At 45.1% G+C, this 15,909-nt stretch overlaps 1 protein-coding gene across 5 annotated transcripts in view; it reads right to left on the bottom strand.

The window, feature by feature from the left end:
* Nucleotides 1–14,853, bottom strand: part of LOC129867203 (kelch-like protein 25) — a 51,547-nt gene extending 36,694 nt beyond the window's left edge. For 3 of the 5 annotated variants that reach the window (XR_008761587.1, XR_008761588.1, XM_055940445.1), the window contains exons 1-2: nucleotides 14,606–14,852; nucleotides 8,756–10,604 (exon numbers count right to left, since the gene is read on the bottom strand). Coding sequence is in view for 2 of the 5 variants with exons in the window: in XM_055940445.1 (XP_055796420.1) it covers nucleotides 8,794–10,560 (1,767 nt within the window). In the remaining 3 variants the exon portion in view is untranslated. Of the gene's footprint in view, nucleotides 1–8,755; nucleotides 10,605–14,605 lie in introns of all 5 variants that reach the window. The other 2 variants (XR_008761589.1, XM_055940444.1) reach the window with 2 other exon arrangements.
* Between the last annotated feature and the right edge of the window lie 1,056 nt (nucleotides 14,854–15,909).

Below are 15,909 nucleotides of genomic sequence, written 5' to 3'. Positions count from 1 at the left end.
GCAGTGATATCCCTAGGGCTGGACTTCGGGTTTAATAAAATAATTTGGGACCTTTTAAATTTTGCAGAACTTACTCAGAAACATACGCTATGTTTCTGTTGTCAACTTCTGTCTGCAAACGCATTAAAGTTTAATATTATTTAATTAAATAGTCATAATGCTAATTTCACCAATATTGACAAGGAAACAAACCAACAGTAAAGGCTTTTAATATTATAACAAATTTCCTAAATTATATTTCATAGAATCATTCCTCATATTGGATTGGATTAATAAGCAAGACTATTCGACCACCTGAAACCATCCAGTGTAACCCTAGTCCTCACAGGCTGGCTTCTAGTCTGGGGGACAAACAAGGTTAGATAAAGTTATTGCTAAGTCCCCCATTAATGTTAGAGCTTCAAGCCCTGAGATCTGATTAAGTGTAAGAGGGTAACAAAATGTCTGACAAGAGGCTTCAGTTGAATCTAAAATGATTAGGATACGCACTTCTGGCATAAAAATGTGCCTACTGAGTACTGACATGCTCTTCTATTCACTGGTTTGGTCCAAGACTATGGCTCAACCATGTTGCTGGGGAGTCAAGACTGTCTTAAAGTTCAGGGGTAGTACCAGAGATACTTGAAAAGCAGGTGGAGTGTGGCTAGATGCAGGCAGGTCCCCTTTAGCCTTCTGCAGTTGTAAAAAAAAAGTAAATAAACAGGATTCACAGGCCTACTCACAGACCAAAGCATGTGGGTGTCTGTACTGTGACCACCTCACCGACTCCTTTACAGGGGAAGTCGGTTGCAGTCATTCAAAAAATTGTGTTTAGGGAGAAATGGATGTGTGGAGAGGGTGAGGATTAAACAGCAGCTGTAAGCTCAAATCAAAATCAAATTGTATTTGTCACATGGTTAGCAGATGTTAATGCGAGTGTAGTGAAACACGTGTGCTTCAAGTTTCAACCATGCAGTAATATCTAACAATTTCACAACAACCAGAGAGTCACCCAGCTACTGTCTCCCAGGCAGCCCAGCCGCCACATTCAGTCAGGGAGAGAGGAAGGGAAGCCACCCTGGGGATCCAGCCTCTGTAGCCTGGCCCCCAGGGGCTAATTATGAAGCTGGGCCATCTGCTCCTTTGAAATGCAGCCCTGTGATGTTGGCTGTAAGGTGAGTGTTAATGATTACACAGGAGACTAAACCTCAGCTCACAGCACAGGGGTAATGTGAACTAAGTTAGTTGTTTCTGTTCTCACCAGTCTGGTAGATGACTGGACATGGACTTGAGCCTCCCTGTAGCAACATCATCTATTAAGACTACAGGGGTGATTGGGTTTGAAGGTCTTTTCAGCAATACCCCAATAGTAGCTCAGCACCAGCAAACACACTCACCTACCTCTCAGATAAGAACCATAGCATTACACAATTCTGGCACATGCATAACCGTAAATAACTGCGATGGTCTCATTTATTCATGATAAAAACAGGACATTATTTAAGAAACTACAGGGCTGTACTTTAGACTATTTAATTGGGTTATGGTACATTTGGGAGCTACTGGCTTTCACAAGTGAACATCACCCGCCCCGATTAGAGTTGCTCTCTGGTCACTCCATGTAAAACCGATTGAGCCCCAGCGTGTTCTCCAATAGGCTAATAGCCAATTGACTGGAAAACCTCTAATGCAGCTCACAAATAAATGTCTGAGTGGCTTACTGCTCTGCTGATCCTGAGAGGCACAGCGATTTCCCCCTGATAAACCTTCTATCCTTTACTGCTACTATAGTACTAGCAACCACTCCCAAAAGCCATCATCCAGGTACTGCAGAGTTTGTACTTTTCCTTGTTACCACTCCAGTGATGCACCGATATGACATTTTAGGCCGATACCGATATTTTCCCTGCACCAAAAAATGTATCAATGTTGTTTATATAAAAAAATTAATAAAAATCTACCGATATCAATTTTTTTAGCTGCCTTAAGCTGCCTTAAGCGTACAGTTAAATAGTTAACACACACGGACGGACACAGCAGTCTAAGGCAACGTCTAAGGTATAACAAGGTATAAAGGTATAAAAATGACATCCGGTTTGGGGCGAGCGGTCGCATTTGCATTCGCTCTGCATTCGCTCTGCAGGTAGTATAACTTTTATAACTTTTCATTACATTTCATTATAGTACAACGATTTAATTTGTCCAACCTTAGCAATTCCTTCTTAACTAGCTACATAGCCGTCTGTGTATCAAAGATAACTGCGTAATTATCGTATTTCGTCGTCTCGTTGTCCACTGCTATCTGCCCAGCAGCTAGCAAACGTCCACCGTCTACCGAATAGTAGTATAACTTTTCATTACATTTCATTATAGTACAACGGTCTGATTTTCATTTTCATTACAGTACAACGGTTTGATTTGTTTGATCTTAGCTAGCTACATAGCCGTCTTTTATCAAACATAATTGCGTCGTTATTGAGGTTCGCTAGCGAGCTATTTTCGTTCGAAATTAACGCAACGTAGCCAACACTGCTAGCTAGCCAGCTTGCCACCGAAGAGCATTGTAGAAACGATTACAATACAACGGAACGACTTGTTTTGTGTAGTGTTAGCTAGCTACATAGTTTTCTTTGCTAGCTTTGTATCTAAGATAATTGTGTAACTTTGAGTAATTATCGGTTAGCTAGCCAGCTAGTTTCGCCTGCCGCGCTGCCGTCCTCCTACCTAGCCAACACTGCTAGCTAACACTGCTAGCTAGCCAACTTCTACCGAATAGCAGCACTGTAGAAACTTACATTACAACGGAACGACTTGATTAGCGTAGTGTTAGCTAGTTGTCTTTGCTGTCCTTGTATCCATGATAATTGTGTAGTTTAGAGAAACTTAGAGAAACTGTCGAGGTCACCTAGCCAGCTTCACTTTCAACAACGCAGCTACTGCTAGCCAGGCTACTTCACCAGCCAGCAGTACTATATCATTTTAGTCAATAAGATTTTTAATTTTATTGATTTTTTGCTACGTAAGCTTAACTTTCTGAACATTCGAGACGTGTAGCCCACTTGTCATTCTAATCTCCTTTGCTTTAGCGTAGCCTCTTCTGTAGCCTGTCAAATATGTGTCTGTCTATCCCTGTTCTCTCCTCTCTGCACAGACCATACAAACGCCTCACACCGCGTGGCCGCGCCCACCCTAACCTGGTGGTCCCAGCCCGCACGACCCACGTGGAGTTCCAGGTCTCCGGTAGCCTCTGGAACTGCCGATCCGCGGCCAACAAGGCAGAGCTCATCTCAGCCTATGCGTCCCTCCAGTCCCTCGACTTCTTGGCACTGACGGAAACATGGCTCACCACAGATAACACTGCTACTCCTACTGCTCTCTCTTCGTCTGCCCACGTGTTCTCGCACACCCCGAGAGCTTCTGGTCAGCGGGGTGGTGGCACCGGGATCCTCATCTCTCCCAAGTGGTCATTCTCTCTTTCTCCCCTTACCCATCTGTCTATCGCCTCCTTTGAATTCCATGCTGTCACAGTTACCAGCCCTTTCAAGCTTAACATCCTTATCATTTATCGCCCTCCAGGTTCCCTTGGAGAGTTCATCAATGAGCTTGATGCCTTGATAAGCTCCTTTCCTGAGGACGGCTCACCTCTCACAGTTCTGGGTGACTTTAACCTCCCCATGTCTACCTTTGACTCATTCCTCTCCGCCTCCTTCTTTCCACTCCTCTCCTCTTTTGACCTCACCCTCTCACCCTACTCACAAGGCAGGCAATACGCTTGACCTCATCTTTACTAGATGCTGTTCTTCCACTAACCTCATTGCAACTCCCCTCCAAGTCTCCGACCACTACCTTGTATCCTTTTCCCTCTCGCTCTCATCCAACACTTCCCACACTGCCCCTACTCGGATGGTATCGCGCCGTCCCAACCTTCGCTCTCTCTCCCCCGCTACTCTCTCCTCTTCCATCCTATCATCTCTTCCCTCTGCCCAAACCTTCTCCAACCTATCTCCTGATTCTGCCTCCTCAACCCTCCTCTCCTCCCTTTCTGCATCCTTTGACTCTCTATGTCCCCTATCCTCCAGGCCGGCTCGGTCCTCCCCTCCCGCTCCGTGGCTCGACGACTCATTGCGAGCTCACAGAACAGGGCTCCGGGCAGCCGAGCGGAAATGGAGGAAAACTCGCCTCCCTGCGGACCTGGCATCCTTTCACTCCCTCCTCTCTACATTTTCCTCTTCTGTCTCTGCTGCTAAAGCCACTTTCTACCACTCTAAATTCCAAGCATCTGCCTCTAACCCTAGGAAGCTCTTTGCCACCTTCTCCTCCCTCCTGAATCCTCCTCCCCCCCCCCCCCCCCTCCTCCCTCTCTGCAGACGACTTCGTCAACCATTTTGAAAAGAAGGTCGACGACATCCGATCCTCGTTTGCTAAGTCAAACGACACCGCTGGTTCTGCTCACACTGCCCTACCCTGTGCTTTGACCTCTTTCTCTCCTCTCTCTCCAGATGAAATCTCGCGTCTTGTGACGGCCGGCCGCCCAACAACCTGCCCGCTTGACCCTATCCCCTCCTCTCTTCTCCAGACCATTTCCGGAGACCTTCTCCCTTACCTCACCTCGCTCATCAACTCATCCCTGACCGCTGGCTACGTCCCTTCCGTCTTCAAGAGAGCGAGAGTTGCACCCCTTCTGAAAAAACCTACACTCGATCCCTCCGATGTCAACAACTACAGACCAGTATCCCTTCTTTCTTTTCTCTCCAAAACTCTTGAACGTGCCGTCCTTGGCCAGCTCTCCTGCTATCTCTCTCAGAATGACCTTCTTGATCCAAATCAGTCAGGTTTCAAGACCAGTCACTCAACTGAGACTGCTCTTCTCTGTATCACGGAGGCGCTCCGCACTGCTAAAGCTAACTCTCTTTCCTCTGCTCTCATCCTTCTAGACCTATCGGCTGCCTTCGATACTGTGAACCATCAGATCCTCCTCTCCACCCTCTCCGAGTTGGGCATCTCCGGCGCGGCCCACGCTTGGATTGCGTCCTACCTGACAGGTCGCTCCTACCAGGTGGCGTGGCGAGAATCTGTCTCCTCACCACGCGCTCTCACCACTGGTGTCCCCCAGGGCTCTGTTCTAGGCCCTCTCCTATTCTCGCTATACACCAAGTCACTTGGCTCTGTCATAACCTCACATGGTCTCTCCTATCATTGCTATGCAGACGACACACAACTAATCTTCTCCTTTCCCCCTTCTGATGACCAGGTGGCGAATCGCATCTCTGCATGTCTGGCAGACATATCAGTGTGGATGACGGATCACCACCTCAAGCTGAACCTCGGCAAGACGGAGCTGCTCTTCCTCCCGGGGAAGGACTGCCCGTTCCATGATCTCGCCATCACGGTTGACAACTCCATTGTGTCCTCCTCCCAGAGCGCTAAGAACCTTGGCGTGATCCTGGACAACACCCTGTCGTTCTCAACTAACATCAAGGCGGTGGCCCGTTCCTGTAGGTTCATGCTCTACAACATCCGCAGAGTACGACCCTGCCTCACACAGGAAGCGGCGCAGGTCCTAATCCAGGCACTTGTCATCTCCCGTCTGGATTACTGCAACTCGCTGTTGGCTGGGCTCCCTGCCTGTGCCATCAAACCCCTACAACTCATCCAGAACGCCGCAGCCCGTCTGGTGTTCAACCTTCCCAAGTTCTCTCACGTCACCCCGCTCCTCCGCTCTCTCCACTGGCTTCCAGTTGAAGCTCGCATCCGCTACAAGACCATGGTGCTTGCCTACGGAGCTGTGAGGGGAACGGCACCTCAGTACCTTCAGGCTCTGATCAGGCCCTACACCCAAACAAGGGCACTGCGTTCATCCACCTCTGGCCTGCTCGCCTCCCTACCACTGAGGAAGTACAGTTCCCGCTCAGCCCAGTCAAAACTGTTCGCTGCTCTGGCACCCCAATGGTGGAACAAACTCCCTCACGACGCCAGGACAGCGGAGTCAATCACCACCTTCCGGAGACACCTGAAACCCCACCTCTTCAAGGAATACCTAGGATAGGATAAAGCAATCCTTCTGCCCCCCCCCCCCCTTAAAAGATCTAGATGCACTATTGTAAAGTGGCTGTTCCACTGGATGTCATTAGGTGAATGCACCAATTTGTAAGTCGCTCTGGATAAGAGCGTCTGCTAAATGACTTAAATGTAAATGTAAATGTAACAGAACTCATATGGCAGGCAAAAACCTGAGAAAAAATCCAAACAGGAAGAGGGAATTCTGAGGTTGGTCGATTTTCAACACAGCCCCTATTGAACACAGTGGGATATGGATGAGTTTGCACCTCCTACGGCTTCCACTAGATGTCAACAGTCTGTAGAACCTTGTCTGATGCCTCTACTGTGAAGTGGGGCTGAAGGAGACAGGAAATAGTCAGGTCTACCATGACCTGACCATACGCGTTCACATGAGGGAGCTCCGTTCCATCGCACATCTGAAGTCAATGTAATTCTCCGGTTGGAACTTTATTGAATAGTTATTTAAAACATTCTAAAGATTGATTCAATAAATCATTTGACATGTTTCTACTGACTGTTACGGAACTTTGACATTTCGTCTGCTTTTAGTGAACGCGCTTCCTGACTTTGGATTTGTTTACCAAACACGCTACCAAAAATAGCTATTTGGACATAACTGAACAAAACGAACATTTCTTGTGGGAGTCCTGGGAGTGCATTCCGACGAAGATCAGCAAAGTGAAGATTTATAATGCTTATCATGAGTTATGTTGACTGCACAATTTGGCGGGTAACTGTATGGCTTCCTTTTGTGGCGGAACGCTGTTCTCAGATTATTGAACATGTGCTTTTGCCGTAAAGCTTTTTTGAAATCTGACAGTGGTTGCATTAAGAACAAGTGTATATTTAATTATATGTAAAACATGCATCTTTCATCAAAGTTTATGATGAGTATTTATATTATTTGACGTGGCTCTGCAATTTCTCCGGATATTTTGGAGGCATTTCTGGACATGAAGCCAATGTAAACTGAGGTTTTTGGATATAAGTATGAGCTTTATCGAACAAAACATATGTATTGTGTAACATGAAGTCCTATAAGTGTCATCTGATGAAGATCATAGGTTAGTGATTCATTTTATATGTATTTCTGCTTTGTGACTCCAGTCTGGCTGGAAAAATGACTTTTTCTGTGATTTTGCAGTGACCCAACATAATTGTTTGTGGTGCTTTCGCTGTAAAGCCTATTTGAAATTGGACACTGGTGGGATTAACAACAAGATTACCTTTAAAAATGGTTTAAAATACATGTATGTGTGAGGAATTTTAACTATGGGATTTGTTTGAATTTGGCACCCTGCACTTTCACTGGCTGTTGTCATATCATACAGTTTACGGGATTGCAGCCATAAGTAGTTAATGGTGGTCGGACCCATCAATGTGAAGCTAGCCACATTAAGGACTAGCCACAATAGTGGACGCTGTTAGCCTTCAAAATAAATGGCATAATTCTACTATTTGTACTCATTTGCAACACTGTCAATGACACTTACAAATTCCACTTGTGCCTAATCCTTATTGTGGCTAGATTATGAACAATTTTATCTAGGCAGATCAGTTAAAACACAAATTCTTATTTACAATGATGGCCTAGGAACACTGGGTTAAAAGCCTGGTTCAGGGGAAGAACGACAGATTTTTTACCTTGTCAGCTCAGGGAGTCGATCTAGCAACCGTTCGGTTGGTAGCCTAGCTAATACTTGAAATAATGAAAATGAGTGCAGGTTGTACTGGTAATTGTTTTCAGGCTGGTTGTAATGGTGCTAGCTAGGTACCAAGCTAAAGCTAGCTACCCCAGAAGTTGCGGTCGAACAAATAATGCTTAATTACCAACATGGTATTGTAAACACATTGTTCGAGCCGGTGTTTGCAGACTTTTCTATACAGCTTTGACAGTGCTACTGTATCTTTTTTGACACGCAAAGACAAACGGTGTTCTATAGTATGTATGCCGTGAAGCTAATATCAGTGACGTCATTACTGTGTAACTCCGGTAGCGCAACATCTGAAAAATAGCGCACCTGGTAGTGTGTACCAGTGCTCAACAAGTCGGCAAAAGCCAACATCACCCACAACAGAGAACAGTTGGTTGTCAAGGGCAATGAATTCCATCATCTTGGCTTTAACGGATTTTGTCTTTGAGTGGGCACGCTGAAATTCTGTTACTCTTTCAAATGACTGCTCAATCCACACAGCAGACATTGTGGGCTAGTTTAGGACTACTGTGTTGCACTTAGAGCGCAAATTTTTACGTGGCATCATTACGTCATGTACCTACGTTATATAGGTATGCATGGCAGCTTTGACATTGGTTTTGCAAATTATCTAAAAACGTTAACATTGGTATCGGCCGATTCCGATATGTTCACCAATATATCGTGCATCCCTACCCCTTTCCTTGAGTAGCCACACCTCTCCTCAGCACACACAACATACAATATGGATTCCCCTAATGACTTTAAACAGCAGAACTTAGACAATCTTAGCAGTCTGGCGTTCACTTATCCTGAGATCAGTCTGCCGAGTGTGTACATGTCAGCAGCTAGCAGACTTCTGAGGCGCTTTCACTTGAAAGCCTTTAAATTAGAAAATACATCCAGCATTTGGGGAAATATAGTACACATCTTATGGAAAGTGCTCCATGAATATGTTCAAAGGATTTACACAGTGCATAGTTTTTTTTTTACTATTACAAAACAATATGCATATGGCTTACCCAGTTCTGGAGACCACTCCTTGTTCACGTCAAGGCTGCTAGGCAGGTAGATGTTTCCAGGTGCTTACGAACGCAGTGGGAATTAGTGAGTAAGGCACTGTGGTTATACTGTTCCAGCTATCAGACGTGGGGTCATAACAGTCTAGAGTCTTGCAGCGCTGCGTCCCAAAGTAGCCCCCCACAACGTACAGTTTGTTCCCAGAGGCCACCGCATGGCAGCTCATTCTTTTAGAAGTCATGTCCCCAACACGAGACCACTGGTTGGTCTCACAGTCAAAGCGGTAGGCGGAGGCGGCGGTGAACTCCGTGTCTCCGCCCATTATGAAGATCTGGCTGCCCAGAACAGCAGCGGCTGTATATCTCCACGGTTGTGGACATTCTGCTGCGATGGCCCAGCGGTTCTCTAGAGGGTCGTAGCACTGCACCTTGGAGGCCTTGTCTCTGTGTATGGTGGTGCCACCAAAAACAAACAGCTTTAGCTTGGCGCTGACCACAGCTGCATTGCTAACACCATCTCTGAGCGGCGCCATCATGGTCCATTTGTTGGTGAGTGGGTCATACCGCTCTACCTGTTTGAGGGAGACTGAGGGGGAGGCAGGGAAGATGCCTGCTATGGCAGTGTGGCCACCCACCACATACAGCCAGTTCTCCAGTTCAGCCGAACCATGGCCAAACCGTGCTATCAACATGGGAGCTCCTTTAGACCACTCCTCGTGGACCGTGTCATAGATCCAAACATCCTTGGACACCCCGTTCTCAGAACCCCTCCCCCCAGTCACGTAGACCTTACAGCCAATTGCACAGGCGCTGAACTCCTTCCTGGGACTGGGCAAGTCCGACTTAGGAATGATCTCCTTGGCTTTGTGGTCCACCTGGTAGATCTTATCACACATGAAGGTCTGTCCTCCCAAGATGAGCAGTGTGTGGCCTGCCTTGCGGGGCCGGGCACAGGGGCTGGTGACCACCCCATCGTTTTGCAGGATCTTCTTGCACTGCATGGCCTCCTCCACTATCTGCCGGCTCCTCTTGTCTGACATCACCAGCTCCTCGCAGGCCACCGCCTCGATCAGACACTCAGAGGGTAGCAGGGCCAGGCGGATTCCACCCAGCAGCTCAGGGAGGTAGTCTCTGCGGCCGTCCAGGTCGTAGCGTACCCAGCGCATCACAGAGTTGAACACGATATGCTCGTCCTCGATCTCCAGCTCGTCGCTGAGGATCAGGTCCAGCAGCTTGTCTTTGTTGAGGCCGTAGAAGTCCTCTGTGTCCCGCAACGCCTCAAAGTGCACCAGGCACATCCTCCAGGAGAGCTCATACAGCTGTTTGCACTGGTGGGCATCAGACAGTAGCATCATACCCAGGCAGTTGGACAAGTGCAGGTTCTTCTCCAGAAACGCCGCAGCAGCGTCTCGGATGTCGTGGAACTGCAGCATGTCTCCCGCCTCCAGCAACGACTCTGCGTTCTTCTCGTTGATGATGACACGTGACGAGTAGGCAAAGTCCAGCAGCAGCTCCAACACCTCTGGATGCACACTGTCTCTGAAGTTCACCTCGTTGTCCAGGCTCTCACGGAGCCCGCCGCTGAACATCGCCTCAAAGTAGCGGCTGCATGCGGCCAGTACCGCCCGATGGCAGGGGAAGGAGCGGTCCCCCGCCCACAGCGTCACGTCAGTGAACATGCACTGCTTGCGGAGGGTGTTGAGGTGGGTGAGCACGCTGTCTGGATGCGAGGGCTTATGGAACAGAGAGATGTTCATGGAGCCCGTGCTGGTCCGGGACTTACGGTTTTCGTGGACGCTGACTGACATGATTTCAGAGCCCTCCAGGGAGTCGCTTGTCCTAATTTCTCCAACTACAGATAAACAAAAACAGAAAATGAGATGCAAAACTGGTGGATGTTTTTCCCAACATACAATTTACTTCTAAAGTTGAGCTCAAATGGGGATTTATTGTTAAATCAAATAAACAGATTCTTTACATCTACTCATTGGCCCAAAGTTGAGGGCGGACTTAAAATATCAATTTAATTGTTTTATTTATCCAACTGATCATAGACAACCAAATGGGGGAAATGTATTCCATTACTAGGCAACATCTAGATCATGTGATAACGTGCTGCTTATTTGAATGCCATTCCTACATTGGAATAATGCCTATTACAACACCTCTAAGCCTAATTGCAGAAAATGGATCATCCTAAAGTGCATATGCCTATTTAAAATCAAAGTTAGGCCTATGATTTGGGTTAGGCTATCTATTGAAATCAATCCAATTAGTGCATAAAAAAAAATAACTTCAGCAAAGTCTAATTTAAATTAACAGTGCTTAGTAGGTACAATATGATATTTATCACCTGATGTCTGAAATTATTCAGCAGTCTCAGCATTTTTTTATTAGAGCTCACACACACACTGCAGAGAAGGCCCACAGAGTAATATGGGCAGAATGCACTCCTCAGCTATATTGCACATTCAAGCCACTTAATGAATCTCCTGAGTAAAGCATAGCCTAATTGTTAAGAGTTTGTGGAAAAGCCTTTCAAAATCAACCTTCCTTCAAAGTAACCAAAGCCTATTTATTAAATTGTAGTAGATACAGTTCCTAGCCTATGTAATGTCTTAGATGAGCTACATGCATATTAAATCATTAAGCAGACTCCCTGGCACGTTTCATAGCAGATCAGCAAATATACAGTTGAGCCGGTTTATTAATAGTCAGTCAACACAGGGCATCCCTTTTTAAAACGGTTTCTCCCACTTGACATCAAAGTCCACAAAGCAATTCATATAAACCGCTTCAGAGCTTTCAAACCATTATTATACCACAGAGCATTCGATTAGTGAAGTCATTCCAATCTGAGACAAGCAGACATTGCACTCAATATTCATTAGAATGCTTTTCTTTTCATCCTAACAGAGGGGAAATATTGTGGGGTGCACACTGCTGCTCAATCACTGTTAGTACTTTTACCGCATAGCAACACTCCAAACCCAAAAGGATCAAGTCTTCATTTAACTACATGGGATGGAAACAGACAACTAAGAGAGTATATAAAAGCACTGTTTCAGCAACTTAATTTTATAGTAGCAGCTCAAGTATGTGTGTGCTGACATGCAGTTTGGGGTCCATAGCGGACAGGGGTTTGGGTTCAGTTGTGGCAGGTTGGAGGGCACAGGCAGGCATACACACATCAGCAGGGCATTTAAAATGTCAATGTCGGGTTGACAGGGAACACAATGCAGCGGGTCAGTCACAAAAAAGATGGGGCACACAGCAAACCATGAAATTGAGTAAATGCAAAACGGTGCGATTGTCCTGTACCAATTACAACAGGAAATACAGCTGATCCAGGCACAGACTGAAGAGGGTTGGGGGGGGACCATCAGATCCTCAAATTTTCCCTCTAGAGTCCGGTCTGATAAAATTAGGGCTGGGTGATATTTCATGCAGTCAACAAAGTGTTTTAAGTCAGGAAAAGTGCTATGCAGCTTGTGAGCTCGTACAGTACTTAGGCCGGGGAACCACAAAATGGCCAAAGGAGTTCTGGTGGCGGTTTATGTTATTCAAATAAGTTTATTGGTCAGGCACACAATTTTGATGATGTTATCGCAGGTGCAGCAAAACACTTGGGTTTCTAGCTCCTATAGTAATGAAGCAATACAATAAACAAGAGTAAAACTTAAAATAAAAAATTAAGACATATCAGAACAAGCAATATCAGAGTCCGGAATATAAATATGGGAATGGTGTGTGTGTGTGTGTATATAGACAGTATATGACTAGAAAAGGTGTGTACGGCAGTAGTCATATAGGATGAGCAATGACTAGAATACAGTAAATGTGGGTAAAACAGTATGTAAACATTTAAGTGAGCAGTGTTGACTATGTACAAAGGACAGCAGTCTAAGGTGCAGGGTAGAGTACCGGGTGGTAGCCGGTTAGTGACAGTAAGGTTCAGGCCAAGGTACAGGACGGAGGCCAGCTAATGATGACTGTTCAGCCTGGAGATAGAACCTGTTAATCAGCTATTACTGCCAATAATAACTGCCAGTCATGCCCAGCGTGATCAGGACGATGCTGAATCATTCTCTGTGAGACTAAATACCAAACTTCCAGGACATTCACACATGAATGGGACCTCAGAATTAGATTTGGCAATAGGCAACTCAGAAACAAAGGTCCCTATTTTCCCATCTTGTTTCTTCCCTCCGTAAACATCTCAGCCCTTCTGACTAAAAGCCTTTCCAGGATCTTTTCACAGTGTTTGTATTCCAGTGCTACTCCCTTAGACATAGGGAGGATGGAGAACCGGGGGGGGGGGGGGCTTTTTCAGGAGTCTGAAGCAGGGAACTTCTCTGCATTTGTGATGCTGAATGGATCACCAGCTGGTTTGCAGTCCTAATAACCAAGAGCTTCTATCAATCCATAGGGACTCTACATGGCCCATTGGGAAATGGCTGGTGTCAATCCCTCACGGGTTCAATCCCTCACGCTACTTTAACAAGCCAGTGCGTGAGTCTAATGAAAAAGTGTTTGAAAGAACAGCCAGGGAGTCAGGGACATTCAGCAAGGAGCTTTCAAAGATGAGAATTCTTCTCTTAGTAGAATAGTTATTCCTTTATGGCTGAGAAACAATTGTTTGAGGCCACTTAGCCATCCTGTTCCAGATGGAACGGAGAGAAAAGCCAGAGATAAGTTACATTTTGGACTGAATCTGCCATCTAAAGTGGGATGAATTTATTAATGCGTCTGGTGTGACTTGGAAACGGAAGATTTTAATTGTAAAAGTTGTCATTGTAAATGAACCTATTTTCCACAACTAAGTCTAATAAAGCTATTTTGTTTTACTGCAGCACTAACTTTAACATTATTTGAGTCACCAAGGTCCCAGTTTGCACCTAGCCTATTATGCTATAGCCCTGGAATTATGCATTTTGCTTTCAACGTCTCAGTAGGGTGCCAAATAACATTTATTTATGAATGGAAATCAACCCTGTTTAGTGTGTTATGATTATTATTAAACAGAGACATCAAAATACACTCCTATGTGCCAGCCAGCAAGCTGTAACTACGCTAATAAATCATATTGAAACCCTGGGTGGTGGGCGGATGGACACTTCCAAACAAATAACTGAAATAAATTATCACGTTAACGAAGTATCACCTAGGCTACAACAGCTGTTGAGTGAATCAATTTCAATTTTAAAACTCCTATAAAAGTACAAAAAGTTGAATTCAATACATCAAAAAGGTGGTGTGGTTAGATAGCTTCGATTTCCTTCAGACAATTTAACACAAGCCACATGTGACATCATGTCATGACATCAAAGCTGGCATTCCAATAAATGTTGTACTGTAGGCTAGCAAATTAAGTCCGATTATGACGATTGCGAAATTAATTGAAACGCTCACATTGTTAAGGCAAGCTAACATGACTGCTGACAATCTTAGCCCCAAAAAATATCTTCAGAATGATCTGGTCAGGCCTTGCACGTTAGCGCTGGCTAATTATCGCTGGTTTTGCCAAAGGACTAGCTAACCAGTTAGCTAACTTGCTAGCTCGTTAACGTTAAATGAGTTAGTTTTTTTTCTATTTCTAGAGTACCACAAATTGATAAAGAAACCTGTTTAACCCTATGTTTTGTCAAGCTAACTAGCTAGTTATATCTATGCAAATAAGATTAACAGCTAATTTACCTAGCCAGCCAGCTAACTAACTAGCAAACAAACTTTAGCTGAAGAAACTAAGTCCACCTAGCTACCCCTTCTGTCAAGACTTCAGATGACAAGCTAGCAAACATTATCCAGATAAACATTTGCAAAGTAGCCTATAACACTTGACTGTATACTCACATACATATGGTTGTTAAACGGGAATCCAAGAAGTGTATAGTTTCTGGTTGATTGATTAAACCATGATTTTACTATGAGTAGTTGAGGTCCTTTCAAGCCACTTTGTCTGCAACTGGGTTCGGTCTGAGGTGGGAAATCAGGAAAAAATGCATATCCAGTGGTGTGTTTCTTGCAAGTGATTGGTGTCTCTTTACCCAATTCCGGCAACCTATTTTATGCAAATCAGCACCACAACCAATAAAAGTAGATCTTTGGGTGCGATTTTGACAACTAATAGACCAATCGGACTAAACGACAGAGTGGGATCCGCCCTCTTCCTCTTGGTGGTAACAGCAAAACAATAGCATGCCCACTGACAATTAATGAATTACAGTACAGAGATAATTTGTTAGGAAAAGTGGATATCTAGTCAGTTGCACAATAAATGTGTCTAATGCATTTAACCAAATCCCTCTCGCCTCAACCTCTTCCAATTTTTTTTGTCTTGAATGATTGTTTTTCTCAAGTCTTCCCACAAAGATCAGGGCTTTCCCTCTCTCCCTAGCAATGATATTACTCTAAAGACCAGTCTTGTAAAATATTCCAGATAAACTCAACAATGAAAATGAACATGAAGTTCAACCATTGAACAAGGAAAAATACATGTTACTCAATCGTTCATGTTTTGCACTAGATTGACTTAAAAAAAAACTTGGTGTGGCTTCATGTCCATAATTTTGTCTTTGTCTAGTGTAGAGTTCCCTCTAGTGGAAGTTCCCTATACAACATTTTAAAAATCAGAGATGATGGCTTGAATCACAAGATCTGTATCTTTCATTTGGTGTCTTGGACTTGTGATTAAATGATATTTGGATGCTACTATTTAATTGTGACGCTATGCTAGCTATGCTATTCAGCTTTTTTACTGGTGGGGGAGGTGGGGGGTGCTCCCGGATCCGGGTTTCTGAGGCAGTAGAAGATATCTTCCAACATATTGTGATTTTTTATTTTTATTTTTTTAAATTTTACTCCCTTTTCTCCCCAATTCCGTGGTATCCAATTGTTAGTAATTACTATCTTGTCTCATCGCTACAACTCCCGTACGGGCTCGGGAGAGACAAAGGTCGAAAGCCATGCGTCCTCCGAAACACAACCCAACCAAGCCGCACTGCTTCTTAACACAGTGCCTCCAAACCGGAAGCCAGCCGTACCAATGTGTCGGAGGAAACAGTGTGCACCTGGCTACCTTGGTTAGCGTGCACTGGAGTCGCTGGTGCGCGATGAGACAAGGATATCCCTACCGGCCAAACCCACCCTAACCCGGA

This window comes from Salvelinus fontinalis, chromosome 12, assembly GCF_029448725.1.
Source record: "Salvelinus fontinalis isolate EN_2023a chromosome 12, ASM2944872v1, whole genome shotgun sequence".
Taxonomy (NCBI): domain Eukaryota; kingdom Metazoa; phylum Chordata; class Actinopteri; order Salmoniformes; family Salmonidae; genus Salvelinus; species Salvelinus fontinalis.
This window is presented reverse-complemented; position numbering and strand designations above follow the sequence as displayed.